The sequence below is a fragment of the Tympanuchus pallidicinctus genome, unplaced genomic scaffold (assembly GCF_026119805.1).
Source record: "Tympanuchus pallidicinctus isolate F22 unplaced genomic scaffold, pur_lepc_1.0 scaffold11, whole genome shotgun sequence".
Lineage (NCBI taxonomy): Eukaryota > Metazoa > Chordata > Aves > Galliformes > Phasianidae > Tympanuchus > Tympanuchus pallidicinctus.
In genome coordinates, this window is record NW_026294627.1 from 13,716,617 (window position 1) to 13,736,038 (window position 19,422).

General features: G+C 34.8%; 1 protein-coding gene across 3 annotated transcripts in view; it reads left to right on the plus strand.

Annotated features, from left to right (window-relative positions):
• ATM (ATM serine/threonine kinase) overlaps window positions 1-19,422 on the plus strand; it is a 58,971-nt gene that overhangs the window by 19,662 nt on the left and 19,887 nt on the right. For all 3 annotated transcript variants that reach the window (XM_052670887.1, XM_052670888.1, XM_052670889.1), the window contains 23 exons: window positions 1-156; window positions 667-742; window positions 877-1,007; window positions 2,243-2,363; window positions 3,742-3,918; window positions 4,652-4,821; window positions 5,109-5,355; window positions 6,257-6,375; window positions 7,184-7,310; window positions 8,186-8,385; window positions 8,850-9,024; window positions 9,636-9,800; window positions 10,082-10,214; window positions 11,259-11,354; window positions 12,677-12,848; window positions 13,257-13,398; window positions 14,011-14,187; window positions 14,683-14,857; window positions 16,133-16,220; window positions 16,569-16,724; window positions 17,675-17,780; window positions 18,377-18,465; window positions 18,556-18,658. In XM_052670887.1, the coding sequence (XP_052526847.1) occupies window positions 1-156; window positions 667-742; window positions 877-1,007; window positions 2,243-2,363; window positions 3,742-3,918; window positions 4,652-4,821; window positions 5,109-5,355; window positions 6,257-6,375; window positions 7,184-7,310; window positions 8,186-8,385; window positions 8,850-9,024; window positions 9,636-9,800; window positions 10,082-10,214; window positions 11,259-11,354; window positions 12,677-12,848; window positions 13,257-13,398; window positions 14,011-14,187; window positions 14,683-14,857; window positions 16,133-16,220; window positions 16,569-16,724; window positions 17,675-17,780; window positions 18,377-18,465; window positions 18,556-18,658 (3,301 nt within the window). The remainder of the gene's footprint in view (window positions 157-666; window positions 743-876; window positions 1,008-2,242; window positions 2,364-3,741; window positions 3,919-4,651; window positions 4,822-5,108; window positions 5,356-6,256; window positions 6,376-7,183; window positions 7,311-8,185; window positions 8,386-8,849; window positions 9,025-9,635; window positions 9,801-10,081; window positions 10,215-11,258; window positions 11,355-12,676; window positions 12,849-13,256; window positions 13,399-14,010; window positions 14,188-14,682; window positions 14,858-16,132; window positions 16,221-16,568; window positions 16,725-17,674; window positions 17,781-18,376; window positions 18,466-18,555; window positions 18,659-19,422) is intronic.

Genomic DNA, 19,422 nt, shown 5'->3' on the forward strand with positions numbered 1-19,422 from the left:
TGATGTATGTTCTTTGTACCGCCGAGACCAAGATGTGTGCAAAGAAATTCTAAATAATTTGCTACCTATAGTAGTAAATTTGGCCCAGTCCAGTGCACATAGTGAGGAGACAAGGATTGCACAAGGGCGATTTTTGACAGTTGTTGGAGCCTTTTGGTATGTTTTATCTATTAAATGTAGAAGTCTGTGGTGTAGTGTTGTGTAGTGCTGTTGTGTATCTTGCTGTTGGTATTCTATGAATCCGCATGCATTTTGTTTATCCAGGGTCGAACTTTTCATAATTTCTGCATCATTTGTATCTAAAAGTTTTATAATCCTTATGACAGTTGTATTTAACAAAGAATGTGCTCTGAATTCATGGAATCATTAAGGTTGGAAAAGACCTCTAAGTCCATCTAGTACAACCATCAGCCCATCACAGTGATGCCCACTGAACCATGTCCCTGAGTGCCATATCTAAATTGGATGAGTAGCTACAAGTGATACCTTCAGCAACCATGAATGAGTATCATTTATAATTGTAGATTACCAATAAAATCATCAAATTCTGCCAAAATAACTATTGAGCACAAAGTAGTGAACTACCAGCAGCAGAAAGAAACTTGTTAGACTTTTACTAAAAATTATTGGCAGCTTTTTCAGTTATTCAAATGTTTCCCATTTCAGGAAATTAGCTCAAGGAAAGAGATGCACGGCACCAGTAAGAGTGGCACTTTTAAACTGCATGAAAGCCCTGCTTGAGGTAATCCCAGTTTTACTGAAACGTTTTAACGTGTGAAGTATATAATTTAAGATGTACTTGAAGGCAGTATCTAGAGATTTTTTTGCATGTATCAGTTTACATTTCATCGTAAGACTTCTGTGTATTTTCTTCAGGCTGATCCTTATTCAAAGTGGGCTCTCCTTAATGTAAAAAATGAAGATCTTCCTGTGAGTGAGGTTTTCCCACATTTTCTTGCAGATAGTCACCATCAAGTTTCTATTCTTGCTGCAAAGTCAATTACCAGGTGATGATGTAGATTTTTTTTTCTTGTTGTTTGTAACAGTGAGTTTCACTTAACTGGGCCTTACTTCTGCTTCTGTATAGCTACTGTTTTCAGTAGTCTTGGTCCTTTGATCTTGAGGGAAATAGAAGCCTACCAAGTTAATTCATTAAGGTGTTTAAATGTTGTCTCTGTTGCCTGTGTGTGTGTGTGTGTATATTTGTGCATATAAATAAAAATGTGTATATAATTGTAAATTTTACTCTGGATTTGTTATGCAAAACTCAAATATGAAATAGTTTAGAAATAGATTACATTCTTTAACATAAAAATTACTTCAAAGGGTGGATGGTATTTTGAATAGCATGTGCAGCTTTTTCTCCGTATCTCAAAAATATATAGAAGGAATGTTCAGAAGTAAGAAATATTTTACATACATCTGTTCACTGTACAAATTGGAACACTTCTGCCCCAGCAGAGATGAATTGCAGGAGGTATTACAAAACTACAAAAGTGGAACAAAATTAAATTTGGCAGTCTTTTCTTTTTAAAGAGTAGAGGACATCAAGTAGAACTACCACATTCAAGATTCTAAGGATATATTGTTTACATCTTCGTGCAACATTCAGCTATCCCAAGTATGTCTGGATGCCAGAAGTTTACAGGGGTTCAAAAATCCATGAAACAGGAAATAATTAAGGGGTACTAAATACAGTCTCTAATTCATGATCTGCATAGACCCCCCTGTGGTCAAATATTACCATATATTCGGGGGAATTATATGTTTAAGGCAAGTATGTGGTAGTCTTCCTTAGGTATCTGTGCTCATTTGTTTAGAAGTGGCTAGAATTCCTTTTGGTCCAGTCCACTGTTGTGTTGCAATTTTTGTTGCAAATGGAAGTGAGAATTTAAGAATTATTTGAGAATCTCTTTATACATATATATCTGTTCAGTAAATGTATTTCCAACATACTTCATGACAGGGGGTGTTCCATTGTGGCAGGCAACTGAAGTTTGGATTCCTTCGTTGACTGACACTAGGAAACTTGCTTGTCAAGCTTTTCACCATCATTTAGGCCCAGCAGATGTTCTTACTGTTACTGATAATGTTTGAGGGATAGAATGGAAGGATTGCTGTATAAGAAAGTTAAGAAAAATATTAGAGCATTCAGAAAAGCAAAATCTAATTATCTGTTATATGCTGTAAATAAACTAAATGAAATATTATGCTAATAAATCTTTTTTTTTTTTTTTTAAAGTTTGTTTCAAGATGTGAAACAGAGAGATTCTTCTGGATTGTCAAAACCTCTTCCCTTGAAGCTCCAGCAAAAGGCTTTTGAGAATGTGTATCTCAGAGTTCAGGAAGGAATGGGAAATCCGGTAACAAGACCTAGTCATTAGTTTTGCCAAATTTTCAGGTTATGAATAAGCTAATTTCTGAAATAGATGTGTTTAGTTTTCTGAGAATATTAATTCTTCCAGATGTTTGATAATCTGAGGTGGTGAAATGGTGGTAGACAAGAAGTCGTTTATACATATAGGTAGTTGCTTTTTAGCCCACATGACAAGTTTCTAGACTCATTCAGTGTATGTTCCAGACTCTGTGGTACTATTTGTTGTTGCACTTTTCACTACTGTAACACTTAAGAATCAAAGAGAAAGGGAGCCATAATATTCTAGAAAACACAAATAGTGAATAGGAGGCAAAGTAAATTCAAATTGTGAAATAGCATTAAAAAAACCTGTAGATTTCAGTAAGATCATGTTTCCAGTGGTACTAGAGCAGTGATTTCCACAAAATGAAAATTTGCTTAAAAAAATAAAATATTCAGAAGAAAATTCAGTTGTAGAAACTGGAAATACAGTAGTGTATGTTACTGTGGAATTCCATTAACTATTATTTTTATTATTAGCGTCTTTTACTTTGCTCTCATAGTTGCTATCATGCCAAACCATCTACATTTTCCATATTGTGTTTGTCTGTTGCTCTGCCATCTTTCTGCATGTTATCCCTTGATTGTGCTTTCTCTCTCTGTTGGTTTGACTTGCTGTCCTATATCTTGGACTTACTGTGGAGGGTTTAACCCTCAGTCATCTCATTCAACCTCTTTGTACTCTCACCACCAGCTCTCCATTGCTCCAACGTGTCATTGTTTCATCTAATTTTTCTTTTGCCTCTGTCACCTCAGCTTGCTATCATCTCTCATTATCTCCTGTTCTTGGCTTGCTGTTTCATGTTGCTTTTATTCAGTGTGTGTCACTTGCCAGCACTGTGCATTAGGAATGAAGAACTGTGTTTGAATAACAAAACAGTTCCTGCGTGCATCGGTTGTTGGTGTTTTTTCTTACATGGTAATATACATGTTATTTGTAGGGAAATTATTTAGAAAAGAAAGGCAAGGAAACTCCTGCTGCAGTGTCTGTTTTGGAGGCAGTAAATTTTGCAGATAAGCAAAAGGAGACTTAGTGCTTCAGTCTTTTCTCTGTACAGTATGTTGCCTTATTTTGAATTGCTGATGTTTAAATATGAACTGGAGTATATGAGGTACAAGCATGTGTGCTGAGATGCCGGAGACAGGAACTACTGGTTAAGGAGTGCAGCAGGCAGCTAGGGAAAGTAATTCTTAAGCTACCAAGGCAAGATTTTCAGAAGCATTTATGTCAGTGCCCTTCATTTTAAGTTATGTATCCTCATTTATTAATTTGGAGATTTCTTTAACAGCATTTTTATAATTTTGTCATTATTTCCTATTTGAAGTTCAGTGGTGATGCAAATCCTGAAGACGTTTTGGACAAACAGTGTAATAGGAAAGCAGTTTTGCTGATGCTCATAACCATGGTTCTGTGCTGCAGTCCTGTATGTGAAAAGCAAGCTTTGTTTGCTATTTGCCAGTCTGTGAAAGAGAATGGATTAGAACCTCACCTTGTGAAAAAGGCAAGTAAAAAATTTCATTTGTATTTAGGTTGTAAATTAAGCAAAGCAATATTGTAATGGTATAAAATGCTTTTGTTAGTGTTGGAAGTTGTTAAATTTTCTAATGCAGTCTATGACTAACGTGATAAATCTGAAAAAATGTGTAATAGTATCTAATTATCTGTATAGTGATCTACCTTAGAAGCACAGGTCTGAAATACAACTAGATTTTTGTACATTAAAGATTTTAGCACCATTTAAGCAAATCTTTCTATCCAGTGAAAGTGAGTTTTTCAAAATGGAAAATACATAAAGAAAATGCAGTGTATTAGAAGAAGGTTTGTGTCTTGGAATTGTTGTGTTGCTGTCACAAAGGTGTACTGAAATTGTCAGTATTTCTACTGCAGTTTATCACTCTGGTGGTTTTTCTGTGTATCTGTTCTCTCCATTTTCTCCCATCTTTCCTATTCATTACCACTTCTATGTGCAGTCTTTATCCAGCATAATGTATACTGCTTTGTCCTTTTTTTGCACACTACTTCTCACAGTGTAGATGCAGTTCCTTATTGCCTCATTCAGAGGTACAGCAATTAAAAAAAAAAAAAAAAAAAAAAGTAAAAATAGCCCATGCTAAATAGGAACTGAGTTGCACAAATATGCATTCAGAAGCAGGGGAAGGACATGGAGGTGTAATGCTTTCAGAATGCCATAATATCATGCTGCATTCTACTTTATAATCTTGCTTAATGCACAGGTTTTGAAGAAAGTGTCTGACATTTTTGGCTATAAGAATATAGAAGACTTCATGACATCACATTTGGACTATTTGGTGGTGGAGTGGCTGAAAATAAAGGACAGTGGATATAGCCTGTCTGCCTTTCCTTATGTTCTTCTGAACTATAATGGTCTTGAGGAATTTTACAGGTATGTTTTCTATACAAAAGCAGTTTATCTAGATTATGACAGAGGATTTTGTATTTCTAAATGCAGTTACATTTATTGTTGGAAAAGGTACTGACAGCTTGTATTCCAAGTATATTGCATACTATAGCAATTCTGCAAGGATTTTTCCTATAGCAGTAGGAAGACATTTATTGTAAGTCTAGTTATGGAGGGATCCTGAAGAGGAATGATAGTTGCTATATTGTGCTTGAGATTTTTTCAAAAGTGTAATTTCAAGGAGATTTTGAAAATGTATTTGCTGCATGTAGGTCTTGTTATAAAGTTTTGGTTCCACACCTGGTGATTAGAAGTCAGTTTGAAGATGTGAAATCACTTGGTAGCAAGATTGGAAAAGACTGGAGGCAAGTTCTGGCAGACTGTTTTCCCAAGATACTTGTGAACATCCTCCCACATTTTGCCTATGAAAGCCACGGTCAGAAGGAAGTAGCAGAGCAAAGAGAGACAGCTTCTAAAGTCTACGATGTGCTCAAGGATGAAAACTGCTTAGGGAAACAGGTATCTGTTTTAAATGTGTAAATTGAGTTGCGTGACTTCGAACAGACTTGAAATAAGTTTTTATACATTCTGTAAAAATGCCGATAGTTCAGGTTTAAAGGTAGAAGATTTTTGCTGTGATAAAAGCAAACAAGCTGAATTTGTATCCCAAATTTTTCAAGTATATATTCAATAGAATCTTTCAGTGGGTTTGAAGTGTATTTATTTATCTATTTATCTATCTATTTATTTATTTAAAATTGAAAAACTAAACCACCTTGAATTCATCTGTTACGCATCTCTTTACCTACATCATCTTTTCCTCTTAAAATGTTTTCATACTTCAGAAGAAGATCCTTCTTCTTCTCCAGAGGCAGGCTCTGTATTCAGAACCTGTAGTAAAACATCATTATTATTATTTTATTTATAAATATAAATATATATTTTTTTTCCCCAAAGAAAGGTTGCCCAGAGAGGTTGTGCAGTCTCCTATGGAGATTTTCAAGACCTGTCTGGATGTCTACCTATGCGACCTATTGTAGGGAAGCTGCTTTAGCAGGGGGTCTGAGCAGCCTGGTCTGGTGGTTGGCAACCTGCACATAGCAGGGGGATTGAAACTAGATCAACATTGTGGTCCTTTTCAATGTGGGCCATTCTGTGATTCTGTGATTCTATGATCTCTTAAGTCCCTTCCAATGCCTGCAATTCTGTGATTCTGTAAAATCCAGAGTAAAAGTTAACTGTTCTACCTTTGGCTGTCAAAAATGAGACCTGGCCAATAGTTGTTTCTGAATAATTTGTATGTCTTGGATATTTTAACAAATAGGGAATCCACACAAGAAAATATTTCCTCTGCTGCTAAAGAAATGTTAAATTACTTTAACTGCTTTTTTCTTTCTAAAACACTTCTTTTCCCCCCTAGCAAATCGACAATTTATCTCATAATAATTTATCAGAGATTGTGGTTGAACTTCTGATGACTTTACATGAACCACCTAATGCTAAGGCAGAAGAGGGATCTCATCTAAGTAAATATGTTAGGTACGTACTTACAGATTTTTAAAATGCTGTATATCCATATAATTTTGTGCATTAAAATATGCCCTTCACGCGTTTTGTGTTCAAGAAACATTTAGTTGTTGTACTGATGGACCTGATTTAGTGAGGTAAAAGCAGGTGACAGGGGATGATTGGACTGGATAATCTTGGAGGTCTTTTCCAGCCTTGGTAATTCTATGTTTCCACGGTAACTTTAAAGTTGAGAATTAAAGGACTTTATTTTCAGTTGCAATGATATATTGTGTGCGTAATTTCCCAGTAGTCATTCCCCAAGAGCAGTAAGGAGATTTTCTGCATAATATTTCAGCTAATTGAAAGAATGAATAAGCAGGCATGAGAATTTTATTGTATGTTGAGGAAGTCAGGACTATGGCAGTGTCTGTTTAGATCAGTTCTATCTTGGACCATGTAGAATTTTACTCTCTGAAGAAAGATTCCCAGTTCCTTCTTTTTCAGGTAAATTGTTCCCAGAACTAGAAATGCAGAAGCTTCACCCCATGACTTGCAATTAAATTTTCCTACAAAGTGCCATAGATAAGACTAATGATTGGTTTCTTAGCAGTATAATCTTTCAAAAAAAAAAAAAAAAAAAAAAGAGATCTAGAAAGCTGCCATACAGGTGCAACAGGATGGTTCAAAATAAAATGTGTTTTTGGAGCTTCTGCCTTACTGAAAGCAGAGAAGAGCTTCTAGAAGTTATCTGGCTATTCCATGAGGTTTATTTCATTTAATACATGGGAATTGATTATAGGAAAAAAAAAAACCAAACATCTCTTGTTTGCTCACTCAGGGAATTGGATCCTGTTCCTAATCCTCCTCATTTTCCTTCTTATGTGATTAAGGCAACCTTGGACCACATTAGCAACTGTCATAAAAGCAAACTAAAAAGTCTCATTGCAGTTCTTTCTAAAAGCCCTGTAAGTATGTCATGATGTCTAATTTTTCCTTAACAATATAAAACTCTTCTTTTGGATACTTTTTAGTTTAACTAGACTTTTTCACTATGTATATTTGAGGAAAAATCCAATCTTAGGAACTTGTCTGTGCTGCTTCTGAAAAGAAAGCAGTCCTCAGTACAGGGACATGATAACCTTACTGAAATTCCAGGGTTGAAGTTGAATTGTATTGTATAGTACATTTACAGTAATGAATAACTGGAGTTGTTTTGAAGGTTGGGGAAATGCATGCATACCAGACACTATTTAGATGCAAATTTTTTCTTTGGCATATGTCTGATGAACATTCTAAAGTAATTATTTTTGGACAGTTGTATCTAGTTATTGTCTACAATTGAAATATAAAAATTAGCTTCTCTTAATGAAAATGAAATACTCGTATTTTTAGACATTTGATTTTTTTTATTGTTAATAGTAGATAGGAAGGCATATAAAATTAGACATCCTTGCAATAAATCTTAAAAATCTTCCTGTCTTCTAGCATAGTTCCTCAGAAATGTGTCTTCTCAGAGATTGTACTGTTTTACTGCTTATGTTGCAAAAGCTCAACTTACTTTGCCAATCCATAAACAATCTAAAAATAAGATAAAGAAGACAACTTTCTGAAGTGTGTTTATCTAAAACATATGAGCATAGAAATTAGTACTGCCAACCAGTGGAATTAGTTTATATATATGTGTATGTATGTGTGTGTATCTATATACATATACATATATATATATATATATATATATATATATATATATATATATAAAACTTAATTTTTTCTTGCTATGAAGTATATTTCTATTGGCATTATGAATAATCTTTTTACTCATAGTTCTGTTTATTTCTAGGATTCTTTCCAGAAAATTCTGCTAGCCCTTTGTAAGCATGCATCGGATACAAACAATATATACAAGAAGCACAGAGTTCTTATAATTTATCACTTCTTTGTTAGTCTGTTACTCAAAGAAATAAAAGATGGTTTAGGAGGAGCGTGGGCTTTTGTCCTCCGAGATGTGATTTATACTCTGATTCACCACATCAGCAGCAGGTAAGTGTGACAGTCACACTATGTTGTATCTGTGCTTTCTTGTTCTTGTACTCTTTTGTATCTGTATGGTTCTTAGATGTTAATTCATTTATAGAAGGAATTGAAATTTCCTGAACTTACACTGCTTTTCTTTGACAATTTTGGAATTTAAGATTAAAACTTCTGACAAATAATTGAAAGCCTTTTTATTATTATTATTTTTCCTTTTGATTATGTATTCTTCTGCTTGTACTTTACTCCATTTACTAAAGTGAGTCAGTCAACTTCTGTGAGTTTCGGTTCCCACGTGTCTCCTGAGCTAAATCGTTAGAGCTGATTGAATTGTTAAGTTCAGATCAGTTGTTCCCATGAAGATTAGTTGTATTGCTCCTCTTCCTCTCTTTGTCCCTGTTTCATAATAGGTTAATACTTGAGACAATGACAATTTGTGTTTCTTTAATTTCACTTTTTGTTTCCTGTGGCAGACCCCCTGTCTTTAGAGATGTATCCGTGCGCAGCTTTTCACTCTGTTGTGATCTTCTTCAGCGTGTTTGCCACACAGCAGTTACGTGTTGCAATGATGCTCTGGAGAGCCACCTTCATGTTATTGTAGGAACACTGATACCTCTTGCTGTGGACCAGCCTAAGATTCAGCCACAGGTAGGTTTGAGTTGCTGTTGTTTGTATTTATCCCTTGTCCGTTGTCATTTATGTAGGTAGTGAGTAGTTATGAGTAAAGCACAAAATAGCATTTTCTCGAAGGATTGTGTTGTCCAGCATACAAGTATTTATTTAAGTTATAGATTTATTATGAAACATTCTGCCAGAACTCAGTGGTTTGGGCAGTAAATCATTATTTTTAGACTTTTCTCAGGATTTCAGGTTACTGATTCTGTGACACAGTAAGATCAGAATGACTGCTTGGATGCAGTGTATTGCTGAAACATAGCCAATGCTGTGATGATTGTGCTGACCAATACTTGAAATCAGCATAATCAAAAGGCAGGATAAAAGATCAGGCTGTGGTAATAAATTCTTTGATGTCAGTTAGGCAACAGGCAATAGCAAGAACTTCTTTTCAGGGTATGTGTGATTTCCCCATGCCTCTAAAAATTTTACAGTTTTTAATAACGTAAATAAATTATCTTAGCAGTTTTTTGTACAGTTTGCAGTTTATTGGATCTGAGGGAAATGCAGACTTTATAACCTAGATAAGAGCTATGGCTCAAAATTGTTTATCTTTTTTTTTTTCTTTTGTTTTTTATGTTCAGGTCTTAGGCTTGTTGAAGTACCTGGTGATAGACAATAAAGATAATGAATATCTCTACCAAGCAATCAAACGCTTAGATCCTTTTCCTGAATACCCTGCTTTTGAAGAGTTGCGAACAACTCAACTGAAGATAAAATACAGTAAAGGACCATATTCTCTTTTGGAGGTAACTACGTTTTAAATTATATCTCGTGACAGTAGTTTTTCAATACAAACCTTAGAAAGAAAAGTAGTTTTTGAGCTGTATATATAGTTGAGACAGATCTAAATTAGATGTGATTTTTTAATTTTTTTTTACTGCCTGTTTCAGAAACTGTAAGAGACTGTAGGTCTCCATCCTTACCTTGCCTGCATTAATTTCCATGTTGTGGACTGCTGAGAAGCATTCCTTTACTTACAGCTTTTATTGTATGTTGAATGTACTTATAACAAAATGTTGTTTTTCAGGAAATTAATCGCTTTCTCTCAGTTAGTGTTTGTGATTCACTGCCCTCAACACGACTTGAAGGACTGTATGATTTACGTAAACAGTTGGAACAATATAAGGATCAGATGAAGGACCTCCTGAAGATTTTTCAGGGTACAGATATCTGATGATGGGTTTTGTTTCTATTGTGTCTGGTTTTAGATGCGTATTAATAGAACTCTATTCTAATTTGATACTGAATTATTTGTCCTAGTTTTTGTATATTTAACAATGTAACTTCATTATGATTTCACATGTGAAACAGAATAGCATAGATTATTGATGCAGAATCTGAAACACCTCTTGCAGAGTGTATTATGAATATTAAATGAAGTGTTATATGACTAACAGGGTAAAATGCCCATCCAGCTCTTGGAGTGGGATCACATATGATTGTGAATGACTGGGGTAGCGTACAGCATAAATGTATTGTTCTATGGCTGCTTAATGAGTTTTGTTGTATATAAATATCCCTGCTCCTTTAAATGTAATGAAGCTAGATTTTGGAAAGACATAGTATGTTAGAAAGTAAATCTCACAGAAGTTTAAAATGATTGGATTTAGTTTAGTTGAATCTTGCCATGTCCCTGTGTTCTGTTTCAGCTCTCAATACAGTCCCAGTTCTTTTTTGTTTTGGATTTCAGATGTTTGTAATAAGGTCGTTTCATTTTTCTTTTCTACATCAAGTCTTCATCTACTTGTTTTACTGATTCACTGGAAAATTTAAAAAAAGCTGATTTTATTCACTGTAGATAAAGGCAGAGTAAAATTTGAGGAAGAACGGTAGTCTCTCCTAATGTTGTTATGTCTCTACATCTTGAGTATAATTTACTATTTCAGTCTCAAAATTCTGCTTGAAAAGGGAGTAATAGGATAACAAGCTTTCATGGAACATGGAACTTTCATGGAACAAGCATCATGCTTTCTTGCATCACAGCAGAGCCTGAATAATCTAGGATCTAGGCCTTGTAAGTTTGGAAGGTGATTGAGCACTAACACATAGGTCTTTGAAGTGCTGAATGGTATGAGGAAGCTGAATAGGGAGCAGCTGTTAACACTTGTTTCAGTACAAGACCAGTTTAAGTTATCTGACAGCAGTTATACAACAAGAGAAATGACATTTTAATGTTTTTGTTGTTTTATTTTTCTGAATGATAGAAAAACCAGAAGATTCTGTAATGGTGAAGCTCGTGGTGAGCTTACTGCAGCTGTCAAAGATGGCAGTTAATCATGCAGGTGAAAAAGCAGTGCTGGGTAAGTTTGTTAGTCCCACAGATCTCCTAGGGCTGTCATTGCAAGCCCAGATTTGAAACTTCAGCAGTTCTCAACATTTCTTCCCACTGCTATTCTGCCTTAGTTGTTGGAAGTCTCCTTTGTTAGAATGGTGTATCTTATTTTCTGTCACTGTCTGTAACAGCTTTGATGAATGATGTCAACCCTGAGCAGTTTTGATCTTAGTCTCTTCTATGCTCAATAGAGACATCTGCCTGTGTATGGGTTAATTAGTAGACTGAAAACAGCAAGAAGGATGGAAGAGAACTTAACTGAAAATATGGAAGGCATATTTTAGTGAAAATTAAAACAGTTGTTGTCCACTTTAAAGCCTCTCGTGTATCACTACAATGATCCTCACCGTTTAAATTAGCACCAAAAGCATTTTGACTGAAGCTAAAATCCAAATCCCCTCTTCTTCCAGTGGGACTTACCTCCACGAAAGGGGTGTTTCCTCAGTTTTGATGTGTAAAACAGCTCTGTACACACATAGTTGGAACTTTTGTCTTGATGTATATTTTAGTCTAAAAGACTAACAAGTGATGAATGCCAGGTAATTGCAGCTCACATTTAATTCAGTATCATACAGCATTCTTCAGCACCTCTGCTAGCTCTATCTTTCAGCCTCCCCTGTGCCATCTTTCCTCAGATGATTTGTTAAATGCAACCCTATACCTTCAGTTTTTTCTTTATTTGCTGATTGTTAAAAGCAGTGTTGTAGAAGATGGAAGTGTTTTCAAGAAGCGTGATGAGTATGAAGGAAAGAGCAAGAAATACATTTTGTTCCTTTATAATGCAAATTAATATCCCTTTTATTTTTGTCAGCGTCTTCAGGGTCATTTTTTTCCTTGTATGCAGTCGTGCACATTGATGCATCACTTTTAAGTAAAATACAGGTAGTAATTCTTACTGTCATTACAGGCTTCTATCATGTGTTTATCATCCTCTTTGGGAATGAAAATTGTGTTCTCTTGCTGGCTGTGATTCTGACCTTTTGCCCTTAGTATTTTGGACACAAGCAAAAAAAAAAAATCTATGATTCAAACAAAATCCAGAATTTAAAGAAAATTCAGAGCCATGTCAGAAAATTGAATTAGGAAACACAACTGTGTTATTGATTAGTCTTAAACACTTATACACTTGATTTTAATCATACAGCTTATCAAGTGATTATTTATAAATGCAGCTTTTATCCCATGGTAATCTCAGCTCTGGGAATGGTTTATACTGATTGAGTTGTCACAGCTTTTTAGGGTGATGCTTGTTTTAGTGCATGTAAGAATACAAAATTACCTTCATTGCAGAGGCTGTTGGAAGTTGCTTGGGAGAAATAGGTCCCATGGATTTTTCCACCATAGCTCTTCAGCATGCTGAAAATGCACTGGATTCTAAAGCAGTGGACTTGCTTGAAGATAGAAAGCTTCAGTGGGTCTTCATAATGTTAACACAAATAAATACTGCTTTAACAGATAATTGGTGAGTGTATTTATTTAATGCTTATTTAGTTCGAAGTTTAATAGGGGCCATGCAGCTGTATATTGTTTGCATATGCAAATGCATTTGGTTTGTGCCTGCTGGTACCCAATCATGTGCTTCCTCAAGGCTCACATTACTTATTCAGTCAAGCCAGAAATTGTCTAGTAAAGATTCTTTAGTTAGAATCTCTTTTGTGCAGAAGAGGTTAGAAGAGGTAGTGTAAATACTGAGGCTTTGCTTTAAAGCAAAATAAGGGATGACATACCCTATTCACAACCTTTTTCTCATTAGACATATGTGTTGCTAGATTATGGAATTCTTTGACTTGCATACTTAAAAAGGTGACTTTGAAAGTAAAACAGCCAAAAGAAATTATTAATCATAATATTCTCTGTGTTATTCTTTCAGTATTGATGTTAGATCTGCTGCCGTTTCCTGTTTGAAAAACATACTAGCCACCAATTCTGGCAGTGAATTTTGGGAAGTTTATAAAAATAAAGGTGATCCCATGTTAATCTATCTACAACCTTTCAGAATGTCCAAGAAGAAGGTACTTCTTTTGACACACCTTATGTATATGATATAATGGTAGAGAAAGCATAGAAATAAGTATAAAAGAAAGCAAAGGTCATTTTTTTTTTTAATGGATTTTATTGAATCCAGGGCCTGTCTTTTTTCATCTGTCTGATTGCAAATGCTGTTGCTTTTGTACACTGCCTGTTTTTCATTTCTATTTTAGCATTTGGAATTACTTTATGCAGGAAATTACCAATTTGATGTTAGAAAGCTGCATGCTTTCATCACTAGACAGACATTTTCTGATTACCTACTTTGTAACCTAATACGTTCTTTCTCAGGATTCCATTGTTTGACACGGAAGTTTGGTGGGAAGTAGGTCAGAAAAAAGGTTGTGTTATTGTAGTTGTGTAAATGTGGCGTCTAATATGGCCTTGTTGGTGTTATCACTGACGTTTTATTTTTTTGTGTTATCATTAAGTTTTATTTCAGATTTTCTTGTGTAATTTTACATTTGCATGAGCGAAGTTGATCAATGGATTCATGCACAGTCCACATTTAATATGTTTTAACCTCTGCAGATGGCAGAATTTCCTTTTAAATGATGCATTTATTTATATTTGCAACATATGTTTTTTCCTTCTAGGTTTTGGCAATGCCAACAAACGATTCAGAGGCTTCTTCAGAAGCTTTGGATGATACAAACCTGTGGATTCCTCTGGGAGAAAGTCACGAAACCTGGGTCAAGAACTTAACCCGTTCAGTACTGGACAGTGGAGGCGTACAAAATGAAGTTCTCCAGTTAATGAAGCCACTGTGTGAGGTGAGCTGAATGATACACAGACCTCTGTGGGCAGTGATGCACAAAATTATGTGACTACTCAACTAGATATCAAATACTAATTTCTATTATGTTGCTACTTTTGCTTAACAGTAAATTGGATATTATATGGTCAGATGCTGCAGATACTCATTAAATATATTCTTGAGATACAGAGAGAGAAGAATTAAATATATATAATATATATATATTATATATATATTTGGGAGAGAATTATAATCAGATCACCTCTACATGATTATATTAACAGAAGGATAGTATAACCCTATAGAGGGTTACACATTTTTGTACACTTCCTATTCTTTCTTAAGGATTTTGTGTTTGTTTTGAATAGTTTTCTGTCTTGTGTCTGAATCGATACATTTCAGTTTTCAGTAAGAAAGAATGGCCATTAGGCTCTTGAGTTTGGTCATAACCTGAGAAAAATGGGCTTATGGTTCCTTTTCTTAGCAACTGCTGTGCATAATTTTACTCTAGGTGAAAACGGACTTGAGTCAAACTTTGCTTCCATACCTGATTCATGATATCCTTCTTCATGATTCAAACGAATCTTGGCGAAATACTCTGTCGGTTCACGTGCGGAAGTTTTTTACTGCCTGTTGCAGATTTGCCTCGTCTAGTAGATCTGCTACACCACCAAATTCTGACTCAGGTAATGTCGCAATATATATATATTTTTTTCATCTGAAAGAAGAATTCTGGTCTTGAAAAAGTTACCGTCTTCTGACTTCAAATACATGATGCACACTCGTAGGCAGACAGAATACTAAAAACTTTTGTCCAATTATTTGATCAGTAGAGATGTCTGTGATTTTGAAGCTTTTTCATTGGCAGGACCCAAGTTGTTTCTTCTCTATAGCTCCTTTCCTTATTCTCAGTTGAGTAATGTTTATTATTTCCTGAATTCAGATATGATAAACTGCTACATTAAAACTTGAACTGTGTCTTAAAATTATTAGATGGCAGTTAATTTTCTGCCTTCCTCAAAAAAATATGAATAAAGGCAATTTTCTCGTAGATTTTCCCCTTAGGTAAACTTTAACTCTTGCTTGAACATCTACCTGGTGTTGCTGTCAGTCTCCCTATACTTTAAAGAGGCCTTTTCCATAAAGAGGCCTTTTCCGTTCCAGCAGATTAAAAGGAAGCTGTAATCCAAAAGAACTGTAGCTGAGTTTGAGTAAGACAGTAAGTTCCAATTGAAAGGAAGTACTGTTTTGGTAGATTGAAATAGACTGAGATTTATTAGTCTTTTAGCCTGGGGATGTAACTTGGAATTGCTCTGTCTCACTGTCATGTACCTTCTGCTCAGGCTGATGATTGTCCTTTCTAATTGGATTGTGTTTGCAGTGAGCAGAAGTCTGTCAAAAAAGATCTCCATTATTAGACTATGGGAATGATCTAATATGACTGAACTGATTTTCAAGGTCTGAAGTCATGTATTTCTCTTAGCTGAGCCTGGCCCTTACTTGACACAAACACAGTGATTTCATGTTAATGTTCTTTGTTTGTTCAATAGCTACTCTGCCATGTCTTTCAACTTCCTCTTTCATTAAAGAAATGAGTCTGTACTGTGTATTTACAGGCAAGTCACACAAGCTTCAGGTTGCTGGAGAGGTGAAGGAAAGGCTTCAGTTTACACTAAGATTTCTGTAAATTAGCTTAATAATAGTATGTATTTTTAAGGTTCTTCTTAAAGATTCTGCGTAGCATGGCCATAAGGACTAGATCAGTATCCTTGGCTGTTTTTGAACACAGGCAACAAATTTTTATAAACTTCCAGTTAGTTCAGGGACAGGAGTGAAAAAATGATAGAGGTCTCTTCAAATGTGATTCTATGCAAATGATCTTAATGAGACAATAAAAGCAATGTAAAGGACACTTCTGAAGCAAGTTCATTATTTTCTCTCTTTTGAAATATATATCCTAGAGCAAGAAACCCATGTTCTTAGAAGTTTGGATAAAGTATCTCGACGAACCATGCTTGCTGTTGTTGATTACTTAAGGAGGCAAAAAAGGTGACGTACGGCTTTCCAAAATATTGCTCAGCTTTAATTATGTCTTAAGATCTGTTGATTAAGAAAGAAAAATCTGGTAAAGAAGTTTCTTAAAAGAATACAGATTTAGTAATGGCCTTATATTTGTTATGGAATAAACTGGCTAGCCTTAAACAGCATTAAGTATGCTGAAAGAGTTTTCTGAAAACTTCTGATATGATAAACTTTTTGTGATATCAGGTTGGGATTTGGGGACTAAGGTAATGTTAGCCTTTGGAAGATTTTATAGTTGAGCTGGATTTGTTTTGTTTACTGTTAGAGAGAAGGCCTCTTGCAGTAGTATTAAAGTCTTTTTTTTTTTTGAATCAGATCTGTTTCAGGTACAGTTTTTGATGACAGCTTCTGGCTAGATCTGAATTATCTTGAGGTTGCTGTAGCAGCACAGTCTTGTGCTGCTCACTTCACAGCACTGCTCTATGCAGAAATCTACGCAGACAAGATAAACATAGACAAACAGCAAGAAAGGTAAGCCTTGAGAAATGCGGTTTCTTGAACTGTTGAGTAAAATTGATCACGTTTCGTGTGTTCCAGTATTGCTTTATTACATGAAAAGTCACTGAAGCTTTAAAATAGATGTTCAGGCTTTTGTACTGACATTTAAAATATCTCTGCCAGTGCTTCAAAGTGATCCCAACCTTGCAAGTTTGCTAGATGTGGTGCAGTCACAATCATGGTAATTGTAATTATTAAGCAGGAAATGTTTGTGTGTTCTGGAGGAAGTTGGCTAAAGCTAATACTGAACTTAATCTTACTTTTTAAATGGAACACTTTTCAGGTTTTCTTTCTAGTAATTAGTAGTGTACCAGTGGTTCAATTATGTCCAAAACTGAAGCAAGAGGAGAAAAAAACTACAGAACTATGTCCAGAATTATGTAGTTTTAACTTCATAATTTCTAGTGTAGAACTGATGCTATACTGATCCATGTAAAGGGTGCTTTCTTACATAATGCACAATTATCTTTGACTTCTGCCATAGCAAGATCCAAATATGGAACTAATTTACTAGCTTGGTTCTGCCCGCAAGTAACTCCAAGTCAGAGAACATGTAACAAGAGTATGGTTTTAAGGGATTCTATGATTGTTTCTACTCTTTCACTGAGAGCATTCTTGCTTCAGGCAATCACAAAAGCAAATTATCAATTTGATTTAATAAAAATTAGACATTATGTACTTCCTAAAAAGAAAAGAAAACAAAAAAACAACCAACCAAGCAAAAAAAAAAAACCACCCCTGATGCTGAAATCTTCTAAATTCGGTTGATCTATTTTCCTATTCTGGTAAGAGCTGTTTTGAATAACTTGGAAAGATAACATAAATGGTCTTGCATTTCATACACATGCCTTAATTCTGACATGTTCTTTTATCATTTCTTTAATTCTTTGTATGAAATTTACCAGTTCAAATATTTCTTGTAGGTCTTCTTTTAAAGCAGCTAAAAGTTTGACATTTGAAGAAGAAAGTGAAAAATCAACTATTGCTATTTTGAATGAAAAAAGTAAAGAAACTGGCATAAGTTTACAGGTACATACGTGTGCTTAATAATCTTTGGGCCTTTTTATATAAACATAGTTAGTAGTAAGTCTCATCTGAGCTAACAGCTGTTCGCGTTGAACTTGAAAAACTATGTTTGAAAGTTCTACCTGTTCTCAGAGTGAACTCAATGGCCTTGACAGACATGTTAAATGCAGTGTTTGTTCACATGAAACACTTGCTAGGTGGCAAATTTTCAGTGACAGCAAAGCAGACTTTGACCTTATGGTGGTAAGCAGCCAAATAGAACGTTTTTGTTTTGTCATAGAGAAATGCTAATTACAAATCTGAGCTGGTGTAGCTAGTTGTAGTAATGGCAGAAGTATAATCTCATACAAATCTTACTTAATAAAATCCTGGTTGAGGATACTTTCTTCCTTAGTTCATTATTCTAGTTTCAAGCTTTGCTATGCTGCAAACTTCTCTTTTAGTGATGGTATTACTGAGATATTGCATAACAGAAAGTTAAGCAATGGTAACATGTTACATGGAAGGGACCTGTGTTTATGAAGGTACGTGGTATGTATAAAGTTCACTTGAACTACTTTTAAGAAAGGTAACTCTTTATTTTATGGTGTACTTTTTAGGACCTTCTCATGGACATATACAAAAGTATTGGAGAGCCTGACAGTCTCTATGGTTGTGGTGGAGGAAGAATGTTACAGCCATTAGCACGGTATAATTTGTTAATGATCTTATGTTCCTTGAAGTCATTGGTTTCATTTCTCAGTAAGGAACTTAAATTTAAAACTTTAACTTACAATAGGATAAGAACATATGAGCATGAAGCAGTATGGGATAAAGCCCTTCTAACATATGACCTCGAGGCAGCCCTCTCTCCATCTACTCGCCAAGCAGGGATAATAGAGGTAATTTTATTTTTTAGCAGGAAATGAATGTAGGAATTGATATCCACTGTATTTGGTCATTCATACCAAAAAACAAGGTTGTTTTATGAGTTAAAGATACCTCTTTGGTGATTGAGATCCTCTGTCTTTATAGGTAGCCAAACTATATAATGTAAGACAAATCAGTGTTTGTCCTGAAAACAACCACATTTACTGTCCTTTTGTTACTCACCCAAGTGAGTGACCAAGATAGATAATCTCTATCTTGGATCATGAACTTTGTGAAGCATTTCAAAATATATTTTATTTTATACAAATTTTGGGCAGCTCTTAAAATGATGGAATATAAAAAGTAATTGGTTACTTTTTCCATCTGATTCTTTAAACTTCTACATTATGGCTACCATCTTATTGAAAATTGTATTTTGTATGAAATCAATAAATAGAATTGATGTTGTCTTGTTTTGATGACTTAAAATATGTTTTGCTTTTTTTGTCCTAAAAATGTTTGCCCCAATTCTGTAGTAACATAAATGTCTGCATTACGCTTCATTTAATTTTCCTGTTATTTTCTAACTACTTAGTATCACTATTAAACTTACACAGTGTTAGCCAGTTCATACTGGCTAAGCATATAATGTGGATAAGTGATCACAATTATAATATCATCATGGCCTTCAAGTGGATAGGAATTAAACAGTTGTAGGAAACTTCTTCCCTAGGAAAAAACAGTGAAGTGAATTTTGGCTTACTACACAGGAATAATGGAATGGAGGAACGTGAAC